This window comes from Tenebrio molitor, chromosome X (assembly GCF_963966145.1).
Source record: "Tenebrio molitor chromosome X, icTenMoli1.1, whole genome shotgun sequence".
Lineage (NCBI taxonomy): Eukaryota > Metazoa > Arthropoda > Insecta > Coleoptera > Tenebrionidae > Tenebrio > Tenebrio molitor.
Genome location: NC_091055.1, coordinates 6061902 through 6088572, shown reverse-complemented (window position 1 = coordinate 6088572; position 26671 = coordinate 6061902). Strand labels below are relative to the sequence as shown.

The 26671-nt window shown below is 37.5% G+C and overlaps 1 protein-coding gene across 2 annotated transcripts; it reads right to left on the bottom strand.

Moving 5' to 3' along the window:
• Positions 1-89: 89 nt before the first annotated feature.
• orb2 lies at positions 90-25543 on the bottom strand. 2 transcript variants are annotated; one of them, XM_069060753.1, is made up of 7 exons: positions 24322-25541; positions 21741-21855; positions 3947-3997; positions 2557-2873; positions 2296-2506; positions 1944-2236; positions 90-1886 (listed from the first exon to the last, which is right to left on the bottom strand). In XM_069060753.1, exons 1-7 carry the CDS (start codon positions 25144-25146, stop codon positions 1770-1772), a joined length of 1929 nt encoding a protein of 642 aa, XP_068916854.1. In that variant the 5' UTR covers positions 25147-25541; the 3' UTR covers positions 90-1769. The 2 variants fall into 2 exon arrangements, with proteins under 2 accessions (XP_068916854.1, XP_068916855.1); XM_069060754.1 differs by lacking the exon at positions 3947-3997 and having other exon boundaries at positions 24322-25543.
• Between the last annotated feature and the right edge of the window lie 1128 nt (positions 25544-26671).

Below are 26671 nucleotides of genomic sequence, written 5' to 3'. Positions count from 1 at the left end.
TGTAAAAATTAATGCAATCGTGGGGAGAGTCAGAGCGAACCGTTTGGACGACGAGGGATTTTTTTTTGGATGTAAGAAAACGAATGATAGAAGTTTAACAGCAGTTTATCAAATAAACACAAATTGACATTTTTATATAATATTTATAAAAAAACATAAAAAGTCTGATATTTAACAAAATATTAAAGGAGAAACTGTTTTTTTACAGTTTTAATAACCTTATCTCAAATTGACTAACAAACATACAAAAGTGTATAAAATAATTATAAAAACAATTTAAATAGTATTTTGTAAATTACAAAAAAATAATAATAATAGTTATAATAATAATAATAAAAAACTAGTTTGTTGCTAGTCAAGGAGCCAACGGTCAACAAACCGGGCAAAAACTAAAAGATCCATTTTGGGCAACAATAAGGATCTGAAACAATTGACTATCCCTAATCGAGGCAACAGCCCGATGTATTGCACTAATGGTAACTACAATCAAAACTGGAAACACGATACTGTTGCCAGCTTCTTCTCAGACTGGTCGCAGTTTGAGACTGTCCATTTCCACATATAAAATAGTAAATAATAACTCAAAAAATTTGCTTGAAAACAGTTATAAAAAGTAAAAAATGTATACAACTTTAAAAATTTCCAATAAATACACAGCTTACATAGTAAAAATATGAAAATTATACAATCAGTTTAGAAACAATCTGACTGCACGCACTTCTAAATCTCAAAAACGGATAAAAAGTTATATAATCGTTAGATCAAAATGACAACTGTCTACAGAATATGATACGGTCTTGTCCGTTTCAACTATCATCTACTCCCCACAGGGCAGGCGAGCAAATATACAAACAGTAGAAAAAGGAGTGTAAATCTTTACAAATCATATCAATACATATTTGTACCATATTGTAGATGGTTCGCACGGGCCGGGTGGCTGCACCCTGACTAGACGTTACGGGGTACGGCCTGCAATCTCATCGCCCCGCGCCTATTTACACAATTACCTAGGAAACGTTATATATTCATTAATTACGGTTAAAGATAAAACTCTACGGCGCCGAGGTCAGCTGGGCCACCTCCAACGCAATTATTGCACACATCAAACTTTTGCTAATCACCATTTATAACAATTTAGTATAAAAATTCAAATTTAAAAAATACAAAGTCTTAGAATAGCTGATACTATATATAATATATACTATACATATCCGTGCAATTCATTTAATACATAAAGACGTTTATGGTATCACACATTAAAATAAAGGATGGTAGGAGTGCGGACATGAAGCAGGTTCGCGGGGCAGCGGGGAAGCCAGGTGGGTTAGTGTTAGGGCTGAATAGCGGGACACGGGCAAAGGCGGGCCGGTCAGGTACTTGGGGGCTAAGTGGTCGCCGCAAGCGAAGGTCCTCTGCCCAGCAGCGGCTTGCAGATTAGACTAGTATTTACAATACCCTGAAAGTTTCTGACTGTACCGCACTAAACATATACAGAAGTACCTCCTGGTCTCGACCTCGACCAGAAGGACCCTCCTCTTCAGATACAGCGATACACATCGTAGTCGTACAATGGCTGAACGCAGACGCATGGGCTGGTGCTGGTGCAGTGGAATCCGCTACCACCAGGCGCCTCAGACAGAAGATAACTGGTTACATGTATACTTTAAATATGTATAATTGCTACTAGATAATTATGCCTATGCGATGGACAGCCGTGCCGCCGGTGGTAATAAGCTAAAAGTGGCGGCCGCTGACTAAGCGCTCCTGCGTTAACACCAGCGAAAAGGAACAGCTCTTGGTCGATCCGCACCCTCCTTCACCAAAGGCTTGTGAAACTCTCTTCCAGGCCTCGAATGAATTGTCGCCCAACAATGCTCGCAGTAGTACTGAAACACAAAATTCACTAGTACCTTCGTACGTTCTTCACTCTAATATGCGATTACCTGCAAACAAGTTACATTAGCGCAGAAGAACGGTGCGAATTTGCCTCCACAACGCTGTCCTTGACATTCATCGCACATCTGATCATCGAGAACGTACGGTTTCACTTCTACCCTTTTGTCTATATCACCGTGTTGAAGTTGGACAAAACGTGCACTAATTGCTGCAATATAACTTTGCTGATTGCTAAACGCTACTCGTCCTGCCCCTTTTGGATACTTGAGCTCTGGGTCAGTGTCAATGCCAGCATAACACACTCCTCCATAGAGACGATCCATAATCATAGCTAGTTCCACTGCAAAGATACCTTCGAGTCAAACCGAAACCATCCTACCCAAAATTCTGATCACTCACCAGCTTTAAGAGGACGTGGTACTCCTCCGACGAACACAGTTTTTCGAGGATCCAACGGCATTGATGCGTCCAAAACGAAATCCGCATCCGACAACCTCCAAGGTCTGATCTGTACAGGTTTATCTTTGATTGTTGGCGACGACACGCACAAATACAATTTATCTTCGTCGGTAATGCACGCATCTATTAGACTTTGTACAGAATTTTCATCCTAAAATGTACAAATCAAATTATGAAGTCGCGATCGACGCCTCACCCCACCTGGAATAATAGGAATGCATATCCTTTCGGGGGAAAATAAGATTTACTTTCGGCTTTGTGGGGCCAGTCGACAACGAGGGGTCCAAATCTTCGGAAACTCGCGGTTATTTCGTCCTCATCTATGTCAGGTGGAAGGCCTCCGACGAATACTTTACGCGAAAATCTTTCTCCGCCTTCTGAGCCTTGCGAATGGGGGGACGATCTCGATGGAGAACTGAGAGGTTGAGCACCACCTAACGTACTATCCACTAAGTGAGGCTCTTCGAGCAGCACGGGCCCGGCTTGGTCATCTAGAACTTGGAAGTAAGACGACTTCCCTAAAAAAAATCAAAATATCATTCGTCCATTCGACTCGACGCAAATCTACTTTGAAACATTTATTGCGGTGGGGATTTAATAACTAGTCAATGAAACACATCAATAATTCCTTGTTTGTTGGAATGCGGCATTCGTTTATTTGCAAGTTAGAATGCAGGAGGCGAATAGTTAGTAGAGCTTGATAAAGATAGGTAAACTAGTCGGTAGGTTGTGAAATTGACGGCAACTTTGTCAATAGTAACGGGGCACATGCGCGTTTACGTTGAAACTACCCCAATTTTAGGAGGGCACGTGGATGAGTGCATCGACCCTAGTTCAGCACGTGCTTGACTTGGTGGGGGTGCTCTGTCTCACCCGGTTCTCATCATCCCCGGGTGGGGATGGGAACCTGGAGTCTGTTTTAGGTATACGAGTATATTTGGCTAGATTTCCATCTCAATTAGACCACTTCAAACCAAATACCTCAGCATTAACTATCACCAACATCAAGCTCCACACTTTACCCACTCAAACACAACAATTCCTACCAATAATACCTACACTACGGCATTCAGGTGTACAAGAAATAATATAAAAAATTCGCAGAACACCAAAGCATCACGGCCTTGACGTGCTCTATAATAAATACACCGAGCGTCTAATGGCAAATGAGCATAAATAAAGCAATTGAAAATGTAACACTTATGCAATGATATAAAACAAGGGGACCGCTAAAAAGCCTTTTGCACTGTACAGTTCTGACATCCCGCAGAGGCCTTAGTAACAGTTAGGGCTACACCATTTTAAATTTGCTGCAAACAAAAATATTAAGTAAACAATGAAGTAATTTATGAGAATGTTTTAATTTAATGTTACGTAAACGTAAATAAACATGTCGTAAAATTAAACTGTTTTCCAGTACTGTTGTTAGTTTACTGCAATGTTTAAAATTGTATCTTTTGTAATAAGAATGCAATTGCAAAACAGACCCACATCCACAAATCTACTGTTAAAAATATTATACCACCGAAAAAAAAAACAAAAATCAGCCATTCCTCTTTGTTAGCAGCGGCAACAAATATCAAAAACTTACCATGTAACTGTGTCAGTGACTGGAAAGCATTTGTATTGCAGTTGATGAACCCTAAAACAATTAAACCAGTGTGATTACATGGCACCACCTAAACGAAATACTACCCGTTTTGAAAAATTTTACAATTCAAATTCGTCGAATTTTAGATTTTGTTGTCTGGCAACGTGTTTAGCCAACGCAACACGCAAAAAAATGATATTGTATAACGACTGGGGAATTCTGTAGCGTCGCATCATTTTCAAGGAAACATTACGGAGAAAAATCATCATCGAAAAAAGTGATTTGACGAACAAGGTTTTCCAAAAACCGGTGGTTAAATATTCATCGAAACTGTCCAAGTCGAGCAGAAAATTTTGTCTTAATCGAAATATATTGCTATATTAGAGAATTTTAAAAGCTACTCTCATTTTATGCGATAATAGGTTACACGAGTGAGGGTGGGAAATTCTCGTTAAAAATAATTTACATCTCACACTCACGACTCCGGGATTTTCCTGCAAGGCATCGACCAAAAAATATCGCTATTTACCCGTTGTGCTAATCGATGGTGCCCTAGAAAATCTACCATTTCTGATTAGCGAGTAAAAATGGCATTATTTCGCTTATCATCGCATTTATTATTATTCAAATTTATTTAATCGGACAATAGCGAGGCGATTATTTGTACCGAGCTCGCACACAACGCTGACAAAGAGGCACAAATTTTAAATTGTCGTTGGAGAAAATGAACTTCCAAAGTTTACGCATTCATTTAAATAACATTCGCCACTTACAATCAGAACTTAATGAGTTGTCTTTGAGGGCTATTTATCAGAATAAATTTTCGGAAGGGTCTGCGTACAATCGATCGCTCAGCGAGTGTGAAAAAATGCGGAACTCGCTGATGCTACGGTTAAAAAAGATAACCTCTTGGTCCCCGCGTTAAGAAAGACCTCTTTTACGAAACTGCGAACGTCCACAATTTATTTATGCGACATTCTGTAGTTTTTCATTAACATACTAGCCTGCATTTCGATATGAAAGTAATTATAAAACCAGTTGGAATAGAACGTTTAAATGTCATAATTTAGAGTTGATTTGGCCTACTGATAATTTTTTATGCCTTCGGAAAAAAAATCATAATAATCCGCCACTGACTTTGTCTTCAGGTGTATAATAAACTTTATCGATAAAGAAAATTAGCACATGGTTACTTAACGTTTTATTGGAAGGTAGTTTGGCATTTTTCAGGTTTTCGTACATTTCGTAACGCGTGCGTAATCTCGATTGTGATTTGTGCAAGCGCCTCTACAGCTTGAGTTGTTGTATGGAAATCGATGATTTCCAATAATTATTCCGGACTTTTAATAGTCCTTTGATCCATTTCCATATAACGCACGCAAGGTCAATAACATGGTCTATTTTTATAAACAAGTATTGTTGCGTACAAATTACCGACAACTTTCACCGTGGGGCTCACATTGCACCTACTAAAAATTATATAATGCAATTCTGCCCGGTTTAGAGTGATCAAAGACGTAACCGGTGCGTAAGTATTTCGTGGGTGTGCTGCTGTTGGGGACAACTCCTGACAGAGCCCAGAAAAATCTGACAGAAAAATGTCTCTTCACATTTCCGGAATCGATTTCTTGCGATGGTTACAGTTCGATAGCCTCACAAGAAAGGAGCCGACTATTCAAATTTCTACAAAAGCTCCGACAAAAACTTGACAAAACGCCATACTTTAAACGTTCACCGCTAACGAATCGGTGGTGTTGCGGATCCCGCACGTACGGCCTACCACCAATCAGATCTAAGTGTGCCAATAATTCCAATTTACACCAGATCGAATTTTTACGGATGAACCGTATCGCATCAAAACATGTTTATTTTTCACCGAGCTGAAACTGCAGCGCAATAATATATATATTGTCGGTTGCATAACCGTCGCGTCATAACTATTTCAAACAAATTCGATTTTGGTGCAGGTATTCTAAACATTTTATTTTACCAATTACGAAATGGACTCGCCCACTTTTATCATTTTCCGTAACAGTTTGCAATGTGTTCGAGTACAGCTTGTAGCGAAAATAGTGACCTATCCGAGCGGCCGGCGGAATTTCTTTAGTGGCATAACTAGATTATGTTTATCGAGAGATAACGGAAGTTTTATTTGCATTTCCCAGTTTACAGGTGGTTTGTTTATCGGCGACGTTACGTCACCGGTGTTTACTCGATTGTACTTACACGTTTAGATTCACGGAAAATTTGATCCAGCGAAAATTTTATTTTACTACTTTAAATATGTCCCAAATTTAATGACGGCCATATTTTTTTATACTCCACGGTAAACTTAGGACAAATTTATGGGTCGCGCGCGTTACGAAAGACGCTAACCTTAAAGATAAAATTTCAAGTGTTTTATATGGGTAATTTGAATACAGACATAATGAAATGAGTGGCATGTCGCAGAGAAAGTTACTTCTAAAATCCGCACACGCCACACCATTTTTACAACATAAACCTTCAATTAATTTACCTTTTAAAATTGTCTCTGAACAATGGCTTGGGCAACAATTACAAAAATTAACCGAACAGAGGGTTAGACTTAAAGTTTCGATATCACAGCCGAAGAGTTAGTAGACGCAGATCGATACGCGACATAAGCCAAGTTCCTAATACCCCCACAAAGGGCCACAACGTCGAACAAAGTCGTACATTATGCGGTGCTGTAGTGATCCGAAATTTTTGAAAGTAGGGTGGGAATTCAGGACAACTCGAATTAAAATAAAGGGTGTTTGACTTCGTGGAGTACAACTACCCCGTCTATCGATTTAAACCATTTAAGAACACGCATGCCCTGCTTCTGTCAAAACCATAGCACAGATTGAAGCTGTAAATTTTATGGAACCTTTCGTCGCTCTCGCTTTCCTCGGATTTACCACTGCATTATCAATTGTCAAATTGTAAACCGCTGATTAAATTTAGAACCGTTCTGTTTCTACCCTCCACCAGATTTCATTCGCATACATGCCGATTGTTTTTTTCCATTAACACCGCCCCTCGAGCGTTCACAAGGGGCGGCTCAGATTCACCACCACTGCAACTTTTCATCTCAACATATCTTCCTTTTTATTTCCTTCATATTGTTTGTAACCGTTGCAGTACCCTGCAGCGTCAATCTCCCAGCAAAAATATTCAGTAGAAAAAAAATTCAAAATAACACAAAATCTAATTAAAATTCAAACATGAAATCGATTGCAACAAAGTTTGTAACGCGTGCTCAAAAATTATTCAAGTTGTGAGACAGTTACTCCACTTCGGTTTTTAGATTAACGTAATGTTGTGGGCGTAAAACAGAAAAATATGTTTCAGTTTGGAATACGTATGTACTTTTAAGTGTACATTTTACGAATATTCCGTAAAATATTTGTATGAACTGTAACACGTTTTAACGTTTTTAAATGACTTACGTAATAGTAGATTAGTGTCTACCTAAAATAATTTTAACTGTGCAAACTGTGAGGACACGAGTTAAACACAAAAAAATTCCACTTAGGAACCCATACTTTTGGACATCCTACGTAGAAAGAAAGAAAGAAAGAAAGTTCGCTCATTAATATTTATTTTTAGTTATGTGCGATACACAATCCTGCTGACATTTTTCGGTCGCACAATAAATACCAATTTATTTTCGTTAGTTATCACCCTTGCATAACGTTTAATTATAATCAGCAGCGGTCAGGCTGTACCTACCTATGAAATTAAGATGAATTGAGTTTGTATTTTGCAAGAAAAGATGCACACATTAACAACTAATGCGATTATTCGTGACTAATTAGGAAATATTTTGTAAAGAAATTTTTGGTATTTTATAATGAGTTGTTGGAATAGATAGATTCTCGTTTTGAATAACGTTGCCTGTAAAAATAATGTGGAAAACAAGTGCGTCGTTGACGAATAAAATAGCGCAAAACATAAATTTTTCATCGGCGTATGTTTACTGTGTAGAATCGATATCTAGTAAACAGAAAATTTGGGGTGTTTCTTGAAAAGCAGGTTCGATCACAACTCCGTTCGTACCTAACAAGGAAACGGAAACGGAAATCATTAAAATAAAATGATTCTCATTAGAGCTATCGCAATAACGCTTTTAATTTCAAAATCGAAAATGGTTGCTAAGGTTTCACAAAAGGAACTACTCTTCTGCAAGTACACACAAATTAATGATTAAACAAAATTTTAAAATTCCTCGTTAAAGCTAACGGCGCTGAATCACACTGCAGTCAATATTTTTCATTTGAATTTATTAATCAGGCAGTCCTCGATGGGTCCGCATCATTAGGAAGGAAAAGCCTCGAGCCGCAAACAGCAAGGCCTGGCTTTGTACAGTTTGTGATTGTTAGTTTGACAAAACGTAATGTTTCGAGCGAACGCCAAATTTGCCAACATGAAATTTTAATGCCCTTCGAGATCCACCGAGGGTTAATACCATTATTAACATTTAACATTAGCTTTGTCTTTGCTTAAACACGGCGTTACGGGAGATTAGGAAAATGAAGCTCGTTAAAAATTGAAACGTCATAAGCAAGACGCCCCCCGTATTATCTGCTTGACATGTGGTACACCCCCTACAGCTGCAAAAGCAGATGAGTCTTACAAATCTCCGATTGATACGAAATGTCACCACGGCCACGTCACCGACTGCTGGACTGCTGGAAGTGTACAGATTTGAAGTTTTCGTGACGTAATCGCCTTGTTTCTGCATAAATTATTGTCTAGAGATTAGCACTTTCAAAAAACAAAAACCAGGATGACCACAAATTATGAATGTAATGAGAAATCTTTTTACAATCGTTAACTCCACCGTTATGCATCAGATTTGTTCAATTTCTAAATCACCCACTCGAAACAGAACTAATCCTGTCGATTATGTTCAGAAATCTCGTCGTTTGAAAGAAGTGGCCCATCATAAAATGAGTCCAGTAGCATCGAAAAAGTTCATTTGGTTGATTAATGGAGACTTGTCGTCAAATTGAATTTCTAAGCTTTTGTATTTAGTGGAGTGTAGTAAGTAATCCAGTAGAAATCTACCCCCTGACAGACAGGGTAAGGTGTTTTTAAATTAATAAAGCGCAATCTCCGTGACCTGTTATTAGACGGGATGCCCCTCGTGAGGCAGATAGGGGAGAAATACGAGCTGACTAGCTGCAATTTACATTAATAATAAATCTGACCTAAAAATTATCTTCAAACGGCATGTATTAGCCTCGCAAGGCTATAAATCTGTGAAACAACATGTAATTAGTACATTTCAATGTTAAGACCTCAGTTGTGATTAGCAGAACTCGGTTGCAATTGGCGAATCGTTGTTAAAATGAAAGTTTAAGCAATAAACGGATAAAGAGGAAGCTCGTCAGTAATGTGGGAGGAAATAATAATTAATGGCAAGACCTTAACTCAGAATGTCGTAAACAACAACAATAATGAAATTTTCACTTAGCTGGTTTTCTAATAAAACACTTCAATAATTCCACGAGATTAATTTTTTAAGAGGAATTTCTTGTCAGAAGTGGGTACGACCATAAACACAAAAACGAATTGTATGCTGGGTGACAACCTTAACCTTGTCGCAATCGCAACTGTGGTAAAAACAATTAAGTATGTTACAACCTTAACGCAACCCAAGTGAATATACCTTGCCTATTTCGTTACGTAACCCCATTGTTTTGACCCTCCTAAAATCGCTGCGACACTGGCTATATCATATTACAACTTTTAACTTCACTCATTGTTTTTGCACGACGACTTCCTGTTATTTGCGCAATTAACATAAATGATACTCTATCGGTTTTTGTACAAGCTTGGCAATTTACAAGACCGAAGTACAACTGATTTAGACCTGACCTATACAACCAAACTGCTCGAGGAAGGACGACCACTGTCATCAATCATCAATCAAGCGGCTTTCACAGCCCGGGCCGAAAGTGTGTGATAGGTACTAATTGTGCTAGACCGGTCGATATAGGCCACTTCCTCGTTGACGAGAGAGGAAATCACGCACAATTACACTGGTGCATCTCCGACCGGGCGAGTTTGTGACGGCGGCGCGGACCAACCGGTGAGTTTGTGATCTTCGAGGTGGAGGAAGAAGTTTGCGCGCACGGGTCTAATTGGGCCCGAGCAATGGATGTCACGTAAGTGCATCTTAAATGAGGCTCTATCGTGAGTCGTAACTTAAGCGGAACCGGCCATTGCCCTTCGCGGGAAGCGCGTAGCGGAAACACTTACTTTACAACAATTTGCCTACTCTATGAAATGACGTACGAATTAAAAGAGTTGATAGCGAGACCAGATACTGCATTCAGTTCGGGTTTTGTTCAATTATATCGATTGCCGCAGTTAACGACCAGGACGATATTTCAATTTAAAACTACTCTGTATCCCCACGATGAAAAAGGATGTTGCAGTACAATAGTGGCGACGTTTTCAGTTCATTCTAATAAAGCAGACTCCATCTAATCCTCGGAGATCCCAACTGCCTTATCATTTTCAATTCCAAGTCGTTCTCTCAGATAACCACTTCATCGTACACTTTAATTAGAAGATTTAATCAAATTTATTCCCAACGAAATGATCTTGACACTTCCATTCGCGTCCACTACCGTCATCACCTACGGCCAGCTAGTTGAAATTAGGATACAAGTCAAATCCGCACAACTTCAGGAATTACACACCAAATAAACACCGTTCTGACATCATACTATAACTTGATCGTAGAAAATGAACATTGTTATCACCTACCTAATGCTACAGTGAAATCTGAAACACAAAGCAATTGTACACCTCCAATTTCAAACCAAAAATAGCTCTACGAATTTGATATCTCCAATGAGACCACCGTTTCTTTTGCCCTATGTCTTGCAAAAGAAGATAACACGAGAACATGACAGAGTACTCATTTTTATCTCTTGTTTCTTACGTACGATGGGTCTGGTCATTATTTTTCCCTCATTCCGTATCGTCCAATTAGACAAAATTTGAAACGAACAAAACATAGTTCACAGATGGTTCTAAATCAAAAGTAAATTTGCCATCGAACAACTTATGTCATAATTCCATTGACAAATGTGATAATCTCGATAAGGCGAATCGTTATATTTGGTAAGGCCTAAATAATATGGTAAATCAGTAAACACGTCCGGTGTTTGTTTACTGTGACCCATTTCGATTTCAATGTCAGTGGGAATTATAAAAAAAAAAATTATCAAAATTATTTCACCACAATCGTTTGATACTTGCAGCCTCACAATGTGTACAAGTTACTATTGTTTCTGCAAGTAACCAGTTTATGTAACGAGCATTTTGAATCATCCTGGTAAATCTAATGATACTTTCATTGGAATTATTAGTTTCTTGTAACACTATCAAGGTCAAGTATTCAACAATTGTAAAATATTTGCACAATTTTGTCCTCGTTGTTTAAATCGCAAAATAGTAAACAATTCAAGCGACAAATAACTTGACATTTGACGGTAACAAGTAAGCGTGCAGTGGTTCCAAAACGATCTGGTGAGCCAAATCAGGTGACCAAAACTCGAATATTATCGAAAGACCGGTAGCTATTTCGGAACGTTAGTTTCTGCATTATTACAGGAATGACAGAATGATTATTCTTTGAAAAGTGGGTTAAAATGCCCGTTTATGAATATTATGCGGATAAAAATTATGTAATAAACACATTATCTAAGTTTTAAGATCAAATAAACTCTTTAGCCGTCGATTTAGCAAGACAAACACTTCGAACGAGACCGAACTGAAATTAAATTGAATTGCATGGGATAAATAGACGGTTAAAAGAATAATTGAATGTAGTGGTAAAAAAAAAATCTATTATCTAAGTAAATAGTCCGCAACATGATTAAATTATTTATCTCATCAAGAAGAACGCATAATTGAGGACCATGCAACACTCTTATAAAATATATTACTTGTGCTGAACTTTAACATTGAGGTCATACGAGCCACCCATGCGCAAAAAACTAGTTCTCAAAGGTTAATCCTTCGACGAAGGAAATTTGTTAATTCGATCAATTTTTATGTGAAAATTGACTGGATCAATTCAAGGGCTGGGCCGGCTTATCTTAAACCAACAGAAAACCACGGGCGGGAAAATTTCAAACGTAAAAATTACGTCGGAGCTTTGCGACAGGCATGTCACAAGATGTTTACGATATTTTCGCGACGTGCTAAAATACAATTTTCTCGTGATATTTTATAATGTTAGGACAAGTAGTCGTCACTAATATTTACATAAATAATCTGAACACACAACCAAAACAGTAGATATCGGTTTTTTAAGTATATAGAGATAAGGTACAATATCGAAAATATTGTCAAGAATAATTTTAGGTTACACGGTGAAGAAGCGCAATTCGATTGATTGACCCCCACAACTGCAATTGAGTGAATTGTCGTCACGTTAGGGGAAAACTGATGGTTTGGGCGCACGAGTTAAAATTTGACAAAACAGTCTACAAAATAGCAATTTGGAACGGCGATTAAAGACATTTCACTTAAATCGATCTATAAATCACTTTCATTTAAGTCACTTAACCGACATTCGATCTACAAACGCGGAGAAAAAGACCAGAGAATTGTCGAGGCTGGAGTAAATTCTATCCCTTGGTGGTGTCTGTCCCTTTGTGAAAATTTTTGAACGGAGTAATTGGTGCTAGAGACTAATTGCAGTGACAGGGTAGAAGTAATGCCAACCTTTTGAGATGGTGTTGAACTGTAATCCCCATGTAGGTGTAGGGGTCGAGGTGTCCACAGGGGAAGTTCCGTAAGCCCTGAACATAGCGCACTGGGGAACAAGAGAGCGCGTGTAAAGAACATGCGCCACAACCGCACGGCGAATGGAACTGACACGCGACGCACGAATGCGATAGAGGAAATTATAAAGCTGTACCACAGCCCAGACTAAATTTCAGCCAAGTCTGCGCATGTGAGAATCCCATACTGCACCAAACAGCTGGGGAATCTGCATCAAAGCTACTGTTATTTCAGGTTTCAGTTTTCAGCCGATCCCAAATTGCATTTCCACCGCCTCCATACTCCCGTTATCGAGGAGCTCATCCACTCATCTCATCTCACCCGACCACCTACACCACCTCCTACCACCGCAGCTCCACCGGCTCTGCTCTCTAATCAAAAATTAAACGCACAATCTTTCATCTGAAATTAAGGGTAAATGTACGTAAAAAATTAAAACGCGACGTTTGGACAGATGGCGGTGCACGGGAAATTTTTAGATCAAAGCGAGATGATTTTTTAGGAAAATATTGTTGTCGCGATATCGATCAATCATTCCTGTTAACACCAGTTACGTTATTATGAGAGTTGGATAATTTAACGAACGTCGATAAAATACAGATGATGCATTGGCAATCGATATTTTATAGTTTGTCGATAAGTTCTCGCTGTTTTCTCCCTCAACCAGACTTATCCGCAGGCATCGTAACAACTCCTTTAATAAGCCGATAAGCGTCGACATTATTTACGTCGCTTTAATATTATGTATATATTTTGTGTATAAATACCAACCGCGTCGTCATCTTAATTAGCACACTTAGTGTTCATTAGAACTGATTTATTGTGTTGAATATATTTGAAATCCCCTTCAAGCAGAATGAGGTAAATTGAGTTGGTGTGTAATGAATTTGTGGATCGTAAGTTCGGGATAATTTTTGTTTTGTTGCTTCAAAGGAATATTTAAAGAGTTAAAAATAGGGAAACCTTATTCCGCCTTAATACAATTTACACAAAAGCTCTCCGAAGTAGAATTAGCTTACTACATTGAGGAAAATTTATCGAAGATGTGAAAACCTCTAGAAAGTGATGAACCAGAAGAAAAGGAACCCATACCTGTCAATGGTCAACACTGGAAAGGATTAACCATAAATGAGACCTTTGACTACTAGTAATACTCCACCACCCACATGCAGACATCAAAAGATTTTACTTACCCAAGAAAGACCAATTAGTTGGATTTTTAACGCAGCAGTTATAGGGCCCTTACATACACCGATATGACTCCTGGAAAACATACAATAACTCATAAGGAGCTATTCGAGACGAATACATGCAAGAACAAGTAAAGGATACATGACAGATTGACATTTATAAGACAGGAACAATGCACGAGTACAGAATCGAAAGAAACAGTTCGAATCGATCCTTCTGAAAACAACCACAGACCAAATCATTGCTGAAAAGGAATTTCTAGGGTCGACTTACCTGAGACAGAATTCCGCAAAAGAAAACCTAATCATTACGGGACGACAAAAACAAAGATTTTTAAGATAATTCGAGAAAATCGTGTCGACTTACGTTACCTATCTACTTTTCAAAGAAATTTTAAATTCACTTGTTTCTAAATAGCCAACGTCGATAGGGCAACGGCTCGTGACGTCACAGCTGAAGATAAAAATAGATCTTGGCTGGAGCTTGTTTAAGCCTTTCTAAACTCATTGCATCAATCATAAAAATTTAAAATGTTTCATTTCTCAATTTCGACTGATAAATCGGTGTCTCTTAATTACCGCCACTTTAGACTTCCAAAATATTATAAATAGTTGAAATTATCAATTATCATGACCCACTTCCCCTCCTTTACACATCGCACTCAATATATTTATTCAAATTGGTTGAGCAATGACAGTGGCGTCGAAGATCCAATTTCGATCATTGTACAAAATTACGGTAAAAACGGTCTATTTGGAATAATTCGAAAATGAGCCACATTATCCAGTCCAATTTGACGACGATTATGTGGAGACAATTTTTCCGTCTAAGAAAGAATAAAAAAAAAACCGTTTCACACCGAACAACTTATGTACTTTGTCGGTGCGTTATGTCAGAATGACATTTATGTGGTCTAATGACAAAATGCATTTATTAAAATGTAGTGGTAATAATATTGATGACAGCAAGGATGACCATTAGATTACAAAACTACCTAGTTTATCCAGTTTCAATTAAGTTACGAATTCGACAAATTTCGAAACGCGTGTCGGAAAAAATTTACAAATTAACTGCTGTTACACATTTAGCGAAAGAACTCGAGTGACGTGAACCGAAAAAATGCTCTATGTTACTGTACATGTCATGGTTCTGAAGTTACAATAAGCTCCGGTACCGTTAAACATTCCCATGTTTTTTTAAAACGAGTTAATAAACCTTTATATCTCCAATATAGACCTAATATTGACAGGAAGAATTGTAGCACAAAGCAGAATAAGAATTGACCGTCCTTATTCCACCGTTGTATTTTTTTGTGTAAACTGTGTAAAATCAAACATGACGAAAGCTCTGAAAGCTGTAGAGCACAGAAAAGGCACGGCCTAATATAAATAAATACAATTTATAAATATGTATGTAGACACGAATCCTACAAGGTAACTTACTGGAATATCCACAAAAATTGGCATGCAAAATATAATTTATTGTTGTATTCTCTATGGCATGGCCGCGTTAAATTTTCCCTTCGGCTTACACTTTGATATTTTTCGCTTTCATCACACGACAAATGTACATCAAATTGTCCCCTTTTTAGCAAATTACGACAACGGGATGTTACTTAATTGTAACGATTCCTAGAATCAGTTTATCTGTTTCAGTTATTATCTATGGGTATTACGTGAGTCAAAGTGTTGTCACGAGATAGTGGAAACCCAATAAACAAGTTTGATCGAAGAACGAGAATTACCACTCCAGAACTACCATAAAGAAAAGACATCAAGAATTTTGATTAACGAAAACAGTATAGGAAGGACTATTGCAGAAAGCTCCACTAATTACAACAGATCTCTATCAAAATACCTGCTGTTGTATCAGGCTACGAGAAAGCTGCGGAAAAAAGATTTTGTTACAAAGCAAGCTGACACGAGAACCAAAAGTACAATAACAAAACCTTTCAGACCTAATGAAAATATAACGTCAGATACACTGAAAGAGTCTATAAGAAAAATCTCGAAACCAACAGAAAAATCACACTCGCCGGGTTTTACACTTTCGGTTCTTGTACTACTACCAAGAATTAAGTGGTTGCAGTTTTCTTAATTTTCGAATATCAGTCGTTTCCGGTTGGTAGTAGTTAAAATACAATTTAAATTCGATAACTACAGCTAACAGTCGTTAATTCTGCACTAACCATATTTTGTACGTTGAAATCGTACGTAGCAAAATTATCAAGTTATTGCTAACCCAGCTAAAATCGTACAAGAAAATCATTCATTTAAGCATGAATTAATAAGTATTTACGTAAAATTGAAGAGAATATGAAAATCGATGGTTATATTACATTCTTCAAAATATTGTACGTAACAAATTCACAAATCAATACAGGGTGATTTTGAAAGTTGTGCAGAAATTTTAACCACGAGCTACTGACTTCATGTAGAACTCGGAAAAAATATTTAAAAAATTCCATGTCAAAAAATAAAATGACGTTTATTTTTTGAGCTACATTTTTTTTAATTGCTTTTACTCTTCTACGTCGTTCCACAACCTCGTCGGTAAAATTTCGGCACATTTTAAAAATACACCCTGTGTATCATATTTTATAAAACGTACACTAATGCGGTTTCCTTGTTTTAAAGCATGTTTCCTATAGGTTACTTCGCATTGGCGTACATTTTATAAAATATGATATACAAGTGTGTATTTTTTAAATGTGCCGAAATTTTACCTACGAGGTTGTACGACAACGTAGAAAACTAAAAGCAATTAATTTAATTTTATTTTTTGACAGAATTTTTTAAATATTGTATAGAACAGTTTTAATAAGTACATAAACACCACTGTCAATCTCTTCTACAATGATAAAATTGATAATTATAAAAGTGAGATTAAAAAAAAAATGCACTTCGGGGATTCACCGTGTTGCGGTCATAACTAATAGTTGTGACGATATCATTATTAAGCCGTTTGTTTTTTTTTATGAAGTTTAGATACAATGTATCTTTGTGAATTTATACATTGAAGCTTGCATAAATGCATCTGTTGGTGAGATTAATGACGTTAAGAATATATCTCGCCAAAATCAAAAAAGAGAGAACAAGTCTTCAAAACCAAAACTGTGTTGCAATTTTTCTTTGTTACGAGAGGAGCATTTTATGTTTGTATGTTTGCATCTGCCTCATTTTTGTGGTAATAAATGTATTAACCCACTATGTATAAACCAAATTATCATACCTATTGATCCATATTTCGGCAAGGTTAGAAACTCCAGGTTGTAAAAGTGAGGTTTAAAAAAAATGTGCTCTCTAAGGCACTTCGGGGATTCACCGTGTTGTGGTCACATATTATTTATTATAACAGTTGTGGCGATATCATTATCAAGCCGTTTGTGTTGTTATGGAATTTATATACAATTAATTTTTTTGAATTTGTACATTGAAGTTTGCATATGTAAATGCATCTGTTAGTGAGATTAATGACGTTAAGAATATCTCTCGCCAAGGCAAAAAAGAGAGAACAAGTCTTCAAAACCAGAACTGTTTTGCAAATTTTTCTTTGCTAGGAGAGGTGCATTTTATGTTGGTATGAGTGCATCCATTTTTGTGGTAATAAATGTATTGATCCACTATGTATAAACCAAATTATCATACCTATTGATCCATATTTCGGCAAGGTTAGAACCTTCAGGGACGAATTAAACAGCCCCGATAAGCAACCGATAAAAGTTCGTACTTGAATTTTTTTTAAATTTTTGTTGTGCCGAGCTACCTGTAAGTATTGAGTTACCGACGATCATTACCTTTCTTGTAATTGAACGAATTATTGGCTTGTGGAAACTTAAGACCGAAAAAAGAATATATTCCTTTTATCGTCAGTTATGGCGTACGTGATAATTGAATCTTGTTTTTCTTTACGAAATGTCTACATTCTGATTTTATAGACTGACGCGACGCAATTTACTTATTATTAATTTCATTAAAAAAGTCCGTGGAGTCGTAAAAGTTAGGATTACATTTGCCGTTAGTTCTATACGACACTTTTATAGAGTAATATTTACTAAATCAACATCAGACAATGGATTTTATCTAAAATACTTTACCTACATAGCCATAGTCGACCTATTCCAATTAATATTTTCCACGCAGTTATTCTAATTTTATCGACCCGATCATCATTAACATTTATTGGTTATTTATGCTTCCAAATAGCTCTGTCAAGTTTTGTTTCGGAAAATTTTACACCGCCAAGATCAGACTCATTTGGCTCCCAACGAAATAAGATAGAACACGACACAATTTCAATTTTACAGCTACATTTTGTACAGTTTCAATTAGCAGTTAAGATTATTTGTTCTTATATTAGCGCACCGACACGTGTTGGTGTTCCTCAAGGTTCCGCTGTGGTCTCTGTTTTGTTGATCGTTGTGTGAATCATAAATTTTAGAGGAAGTAAAAGTAAAATGAAGCGTTCCTCATAAAACAACCACGCATTTGCACTTAATAAAGCAGTTACGAACGCGATGTACGCTGCATACTGTGTGTGTCCTCTTACAATAGCGTAATTATGTAATCGGTATTTAAAACGTGTGTCTGCAGCTACTGTTTTAATCTAGGCCAATGTTAATAGTGATAATTTCAAATGAAACTGTTGTGACCACGGAGCTACTCGCTGCGAAATTGATTGGTGGAAAACTGCTACGAATTCCTGAATTCAATTATTAAACGCTCGTTACGCAAATGCGATTGAATTACACAAAATTAAAACGGATCGTACGTTATGACAAAAATATTTCCTTGTACGCAGCGTACAGGTTTTACCCAACTAATTTATAATTCAGAAAACAATGCATTTAACGTTGTGTAGACTGGAACACTTTCGAAATTAGAATGCAAGCTGTTTTGCATTAATTACTTGCATTTACTAAAATTATTTTAACACACGTGGATTATGAAATTACCAAGTGCCTTGACTCCTAATTGCTATTTTAGGAACGACTACAATTGCTTATTTTTCACGATCGTTACATAAATATCGTCCTCATTTAATTGGTCGTCAAAACTACACTGTTCTACATTTGTTTCTAATTAAATATGTCCACGTTCCAACCACTCTCGAGAACATCCAGCACATTTTTTTTTAGGAATCAATGAGAAATGTTGAACATAATGTTATTAAAGTTCACCGCAAAAGTGCACTTTCATTCATAGCTTCGATGTTTTTGGTCTAGCGCGCGGGTTCTTTAGAGAATCGACTCATTTCATAATTATACCCTATTTGGAACGTGTAGATAATATGTAATTAAATAGGAAGTGTAATTATAACTTCAGAGAGATATTAATTACGTCCCATAGTGTACATTGAGATGACGTGGCGTCGAAATTGCTAGACAATTCAAAAGTAAATAATTTTGTTGCATAAAATAATACAATAGCTCCGCACAAATAGGAGGAACTTTTTGTACCTATTAACCATATCGTGTTTCCACCGGTAGATGGCATCGATAATTTATATAACCCGAATGCATGAAATTCAGCTAATCTAAAATCGCAAAAAATAGCATAAAGAAACGCTTCAAAATTTATTTAATTTGAAAACAGTCAAGTCAATCACTTTCTCTTCCGTAAAGCTAAAGGAAAAGGGAAATTTTTAACCACAAATACTGGATATTTAATTTGTCACACGTCAGTAACACAACCGGCATTTGAAAAAAACGCACTCTTTGTGGTAATCTTCAAATCAAAGAGACACGGTTATTATTCGATTAATTACTTTGTTTGAAATCTGCAAATGCGAACCCTGTGTCAGATACAATTCCGCAATGGCCGGCAATTATTGTGTCAAGAACATTTCGCGAATTTCAGATTCTTTGAAAAAATAGCAGTCACTGCGAAACAATCATTTGGTAATGAAATTCTGCCATTAAACATGCTGCTCAGACTTCTTTCAAATCAAAATAACACTTGTGCGTTGCCACCCACCATATCCAGATTACATAATTCTTGCATAATTGTACTCTGAATATAGTCATCGGTTAGGACAGTCCGCACAGACATAACTGAAGCAAAAAATTTCATGCTAATTACCTAGTTAAGTATATATGCATTAGACAATACATAAAACTTAATGACATAATTAACATGGTTGATATTATTATTATTATTATTATTATTATGGTATTAGTTCGGGCCACACCGTGTAAAACAATGACCACCACCAGGAGAGACCATTTTGAGAAATATGAAGTGAGAAAAAAGTTACAGTTTGTGGCAGGAGCAATTTTTTAGCAAGAACATTTCATGACAGAAATCTTTCTGAATACGAACAGATGTGTGAAAAGAAATGTAAATGTAATTTAAGGTATTTTATTGGTTTTGGTATTAAGGGCGTTTGCTTCAGATGCAAAGAGTACACGTAAGTCAGCACGATCAGTCAAAATCTGATTGGCAATCTTGCCTCATCCACCAGATTAATTGGAAGTCGAAAATTCTCGTGGAGTTGCGATGTTGTTTTTTATGTAAATGATTTTATATTTAGATGGTGCGCAAAGTTCGCGTTCTTTTAATCCCGAGTCTCATTTTTGTCGTCTTGCGAAAATTCGGTGTTTTGATGAATTTTAAAATTGGATTATCGAGAGAGAAACAAGCACAAATCATCGATTACCAATTTCGCAGTGAGAAGAGGTCGACTCTTTTGAATTGAACAAATTGCGGAAAGGTAATTTTTTGTAATTTTGCACTGCCATTCATGGTCGGCTGCCTTTTTAGGAACATGAGTGGCGTCGGCATTCGCTTGAACTGCAGTGGCCACCGATGGAAATATTGATTTATTATACGGTACCTACGCGGCATACTACCGTTTGAAACCAAAATAACTTATGTATAAGCCGGCACGACAATTTTGTGAGCTTGTTTCGTTTTAACCGATACCCTTTAGAACCCCGGTACTAATTATAGGTAGGTATGTACCCTCTCGAGGAAACTTCGAGGCGTATTTTTTAAAAAAGCGAGGAAAATAATCAAATATTCGCAAAAAAGGCATTATGTAAAGACCCTTTGTATAAGAGAAGCTTAAGGTTCTGAACACCTCAAAGTTTTACAAGTTCCTTTGATCTAAAAAATACAGCCGAACTTGCCCACGGCGTAGAAGCACTTTATACTGCTTTATACACAATATTAAAAAGATGTATGTTTCATTTTTGTCGATTCGACGTACCTACATTAATTATACTTCACGGCATGATCAATAAAAAACATAAAAATTACAATCTCATTTTATCGCTATCGCATTTACACAAACTGACCCAGATATGAATAATTAGTGACATAAAACTGATGTTTCTCTTTAGGAACACCTATACGACAAGGCTAAATCTACTATAAATGAGCAAATAAAAAAAAAGAAGGGAAAAGTGCTGTTTATGCTTCCATAATCCTCATAAACCGATTTATATACTGATATAAGTCAGAAAATCCATCAAACAATCCATTAAACGTCAAAATAAATACGGGCAAGGAGTGTAACTTTAAAAGGAAAAGAGTATATTATGCTTCCTTAATCCATTATTTATTTAGCAAGTGTCAAGTCAACCTTGAATGCTGCCGATAAGTTCTAATGTAAATAATTAACTTCATTAAAGGAGTTAGAAAATAATTTTGTCGTATTGACCTTTTCAATTATCTAGTCTGGAAGGGAAGAGAAAATTTTGACTGTTTTGTTTCATTATTTGTTTTGAATTGAAATCACGTTGAATTTTGAATTTGACACTTCTAGAGATAAATTTTGCGTTCTTTACCTTTAATATCCGTTGAGTCTGGTGGCGGTCTCATTATATCATTCAAATAATGTTCTAGGCCTCTCATATTTTCTAAAGGACTACTTCCATTCGCGTTCACTACACCACACCGGTCCTGCAAAAAAGTAAGACTTAATTTAACCAAAAATAAAAAATATAGTCCCCAAAAAAATTACGGTGCAACAAATAAGCTTAGCCATGCCTTGTATAGATCACCAACATATCTAAAAATGCTGTTATTTAGGAAGTATGTACTACTAAAATCACGTCATCCTTACCTGTCAACTTTATGTGCAAAATTTTAAGAAGCAAAAGCGCCTGGTTTTAACTAAAAGAAGTAAGTGTAAAAATGTCGGTAGATTAAACATTTTTGACTGACGGCAAAGCTGCAAATCGTGTTATATCTGCCATCAACGTGAACAGTTGTACACCATAATTTTCACTTTCATCTAATTAAGTAAAATTATAAGCTCATTTTGTTTAAAATATGTGTCTAATATGTTTTATCGATTGACACGTGAATATCAGGCTTGTTGCTTAAGTGATTTTAAATTGTTTGGAATTAAACAATACTCCAAATTTGTTTTTTAAGCGATTCGGTTGCAGGAGTAATAAACGTACTACGCCTCTGTCATGTGGGTTGCCTACACGAAGAACTGGGTCATTTCATTACATTCTAACTAAAATCAATACGCAATAATCCTGTGGTGATCTAAAATGTTTTTATATTTGATAAGGAACGAGTTAGAAATAATCGAATGCTTGATTGATATTAAAAAAAAAAAAACAACAATGCTTCCGTAATAAATTATAATTATTTGAGGTAGTTTATTTTTATTTTGCGAACATAAAAAAGTAACGATCTTAAATAATTGTTATTTCTTTAATGAATTCCATAAAATGTCGAGTTACTTACAAACGCTGATAAATTTATAGCACACAAGCCCCGTTTAATTTTACATTCTTGAAGTGAATAATATTACGCAATCAATAAACCCCTGGAGAGGTTAATTACAGTCTATAAATCAACAACAGAAACAAATATATATTTTAGTTTGAACAAAATTTGAAGAAAGGGAAAAAAAAGTAGATACGTGTTTAATGTGTTGCCTACCGATTCAAGCGCGTGCTCAGTAACAAAAATTTATTTTTATTATCTAATACATTTAACTATTTAACTTATAAACAGACGAAAGAGCACATGAAGAATTTCGTTTTATCCTAATAATAAATATAAAACCAGCTACGGAACGGTAGTGGCAAAACGATTCGCGTCGGTCACGATTCCCAGGACCCGTAATTTTTTAAAAATATTTTTAATAAATCGGGATAATATAGATGTTTGTAGTTTTACGTTGATTTTGGGCTTCCTACAGTGAGAATATAGAATACAGCATAGGTCTGCGCTTATTTATATATAGCCCATCCTCTATGAACTCATGGCCATTACTATTTTCAGCTCATTGCTTACCTCACCTGAATGTCTAGCTACCCTAAACACGTCATTCTTTTGCTAAAAATTTTAGTAATGCGGATTATTTTTAGTGGGTATCGTTTCTGCGTAAACAGCGTAAACTTGTCGCGTTATGGCGGACCTGAAATTCGAAAAGTAAACCTTAATTGGAGCATTTTTTCCGGCAGCGGCAGAGCTACGTATCTCTCGTTTTGGTCCAAATTAACACTGCGGGTTTGAAAATCGTTTAAAAAAACACAATACATAATCAAATCGCCATTTTTGTTCTAAAATTATCAAGTTGCTGGAGGCTATTTTGGTACATCCTAAATATACTGAGTGTGTCATTTCTCTTGAAAACGTAGGCTTAGGTTATTTTTTTTATCACCGTCTAGTTACTTTCATATAAATTTGTATAAGAGATAAGTTAATGAAATATGAGATAACGATGCTAAATTCAGAACAATAGTGTCATCTTATCTTGTGATTATTAATAATCTTTTGGAACAGAATTAACATGTTGCAAAATGTCCGTTCAGGTGGTAGGTAAAAATGTGCGGTTAACGGTGGAGAGAATGTAGATGTGGAGGTATGGCGCACAACAAATATTAAGACTTATCGTTATGTGCTTATTGTTATCAGATAAAACGTAGTTACAATTTGAAAATACACAGCGTGGGATTGCAACGATTAAAGAACAAGAACAAAATCTGCCTAAATAAAAAATTACAAAAATAATCCTAGATGTAGACATAAGTTTTGAAATGCATGCTCCATCGAGTTTTCGAATTGAAAACAATATTGCGGTAGATGTCTATAAATATCGAGGTTTTGAACGTGTTAAAGTTGTTGGACCATGCAATGCAAGTACAATGTCCTTATAACGAATAAAAACGAACAAAAAAAAAAGAACTAACTAAATAAATAAAACCAAACACGAACTAATGATTAATGGTTTATTATTGAGATCATATTATCACAGACAAAGGTGACTAGACTAAAATATTTTGGTAGTGGGTGACACAGCAAGCAGCAGCAGACGAGAGCACAAAACAGCTAGCGTGTGGCGACTGGCAAAGTGGCAATCACAAGAGTCACAGTGCAGTGCTCAAAAGTGCCACACATTACCTGATAAGGAAGCAGATCTCTCGCTTCATCCATGTTGGTGATTTCGAAGGTGGGTGGCTGCGGAAAGGGCCCCTTGCCCGGATAGGACGTGCTGCGTCTGAACTTGACGGGAGATATGACTTGTTGATGGTTGAAGGTCGGACTGGGCTTTCGGCCGGCAACTCCCATCTGCTGCAGCGGAGTCAGATTGGGCACGCTGCGGCCCCGGTTCCAGGCCGAAGAGCTTCCGGACCAGCTCTGGCCCGGGTTGGCCCAGGAGCCGTAGCCCTTGTAGAGCGGGTGGCCCGACTGCTGGCGACCCATGTTATGGGGGAAATTGTGGCTGGCCGTGATGGCCCGCCGGCCCTGGTTCTGATTGTTGCCGAATAGCTGCTGCTGGTTCGGGGACGGGAAGTTCTGGAAGCCGAGGCTGCCGTTCACGTTCATGCCGGGCACGTAGCTGTCCTCGATGGCGGCGGACCAGAGGGCCCCCGGGGTGCCGGCCTCGGCGGGATGGAAGAGCGGCGGCAGCGCGGCCGCGGCCTTCGGGGCCACCTGTTCGCCCAGCTTCTCCGACAGGTCCGCGCTGCTTTCGCACTCCTTGGGGGCCTTGTCGGTGGCCGCGCCGCCCACCTCGTCCCCGTTGGGCCCGCTGACGGCGGCCTTGTCAGCGAGCTCATCCTGCATGGCGGGCCGCCCCTGGGCCTGGAGGATGGTGTCGGTTCCGCTCGTCGACGTAGGTGTGGTGTAGAATATCGGGTTCGGACTGGTCTTCGAGGTGTTCACGGGTATCTCCACAGCACTCAAACCGATGTTCGCGTTGCCACTCAAACTAAACTCCCCCATTAGTGCACGTCACTGAGTCTAGGGCCGGTTATCGGATCGTCGTTATGTCATACACGTACACCCGCAGGACACTCCACCAGTGAACCACCAGCCCACTTTTCTGTCAGTGTCACTAGTTTGCGCGGAAGGCGATGCCGAATACGCACGATCTCTCGTCGGCAGAGCCGAAGTGACCGCCTGCCAAAGATTACATCGAACGGACTTGCGCGTCGGGACGCTCTCTGACGGTACTCGAACTGTCGCTGACGTCGACGGGGGCCATGACAGCGCGCGCCGCAGATCGAACAGCTGATGACGACATATGAACCATAATGGCTTGCATCATTACAACACAAACACTTCCTTCGCCCTTTATCCTCCTCTTCATCTTCCACCACCGTTCTGCCACTCTTCACCACCACGACGCCCACTACCTCCAATCAAATTAAAACACCGACTGACTAAACCCTAAACAAACATTTAAATGTTGCACAAAAACAAACAACCCCACCAGCTCCACCGACTCTTCTGGACCCCTTCGAACCGTATTAAATAATATTATGTATTGTTAAAATGATGTAACAATCCAGAACGAATACGACCCCACCTGAACAATGCAACTTCTCGATGTTGCACGTACAACCCTGTCCGATTATCTTCTCTCAAAAATACATATTCCGTGTCGTTCAACAATTAGCCTTCGATCGATTCAATTAATCGACATTAATTTCAATTTCAATTCTTGATAGCACCATCTATAAACCGGCGGACCCATACTGCACTTTAGAGGCATCTGTTGTTGAAAAAATTAAAACTCGTACATTTTTCATCCCTTACTAACCCTCAACCATTTCAACTACAATTATCAATCGTTCCCACCGCAACTCAAATTCACGATGAATCGACCCATAACACAAATTTTCATTTTCAACTTACGCAGGTCGTTTTGTAGTGTTTCGTCGTAATTATTCAAAAGTGCTCGATATTTAAGGGGCTCAAAGGCACTCACTACATCACACTACACCTCGATATTGCTTTGATAGAATTTCAACAAACTGATTAAAATGCATTAGGTACTGACAAAACATGCAGATTTGATCCCTAAAACGAATCCAACTCAACCCCTCAACATCCAACAACTTTTTTAATTGTGCAAAAAGACCAAGCACATATTTTTGTTTATTTCCTTCTTAAAAATACTTTGTACAAACATCTTGTATCAGTATTTTGATTTTCCGCAAATGGTGACAAATATCTGACAAATACAATCTAGCCTGAATGTTGCAAAATAAAAAGATACACTTTTTTTATCGAACATTTTTCTAATTCGAGAAGCTACCCAACTACTCTAATGTAAATTGAAATTTAAATAATTCAAAAAACGTGTGACCATGAAGTTTCATCACACTAATTTTTTTAATACTGTCACACACAACGCTGGGCGCTAATGGGTTATCTAATTAAACAAATTTATATTTTAGGAAGTTTAATTTTCACCGTGAGAAAAAATTAAATGTTGCAAAACGACTTTCTTTTTTCCTTAAAT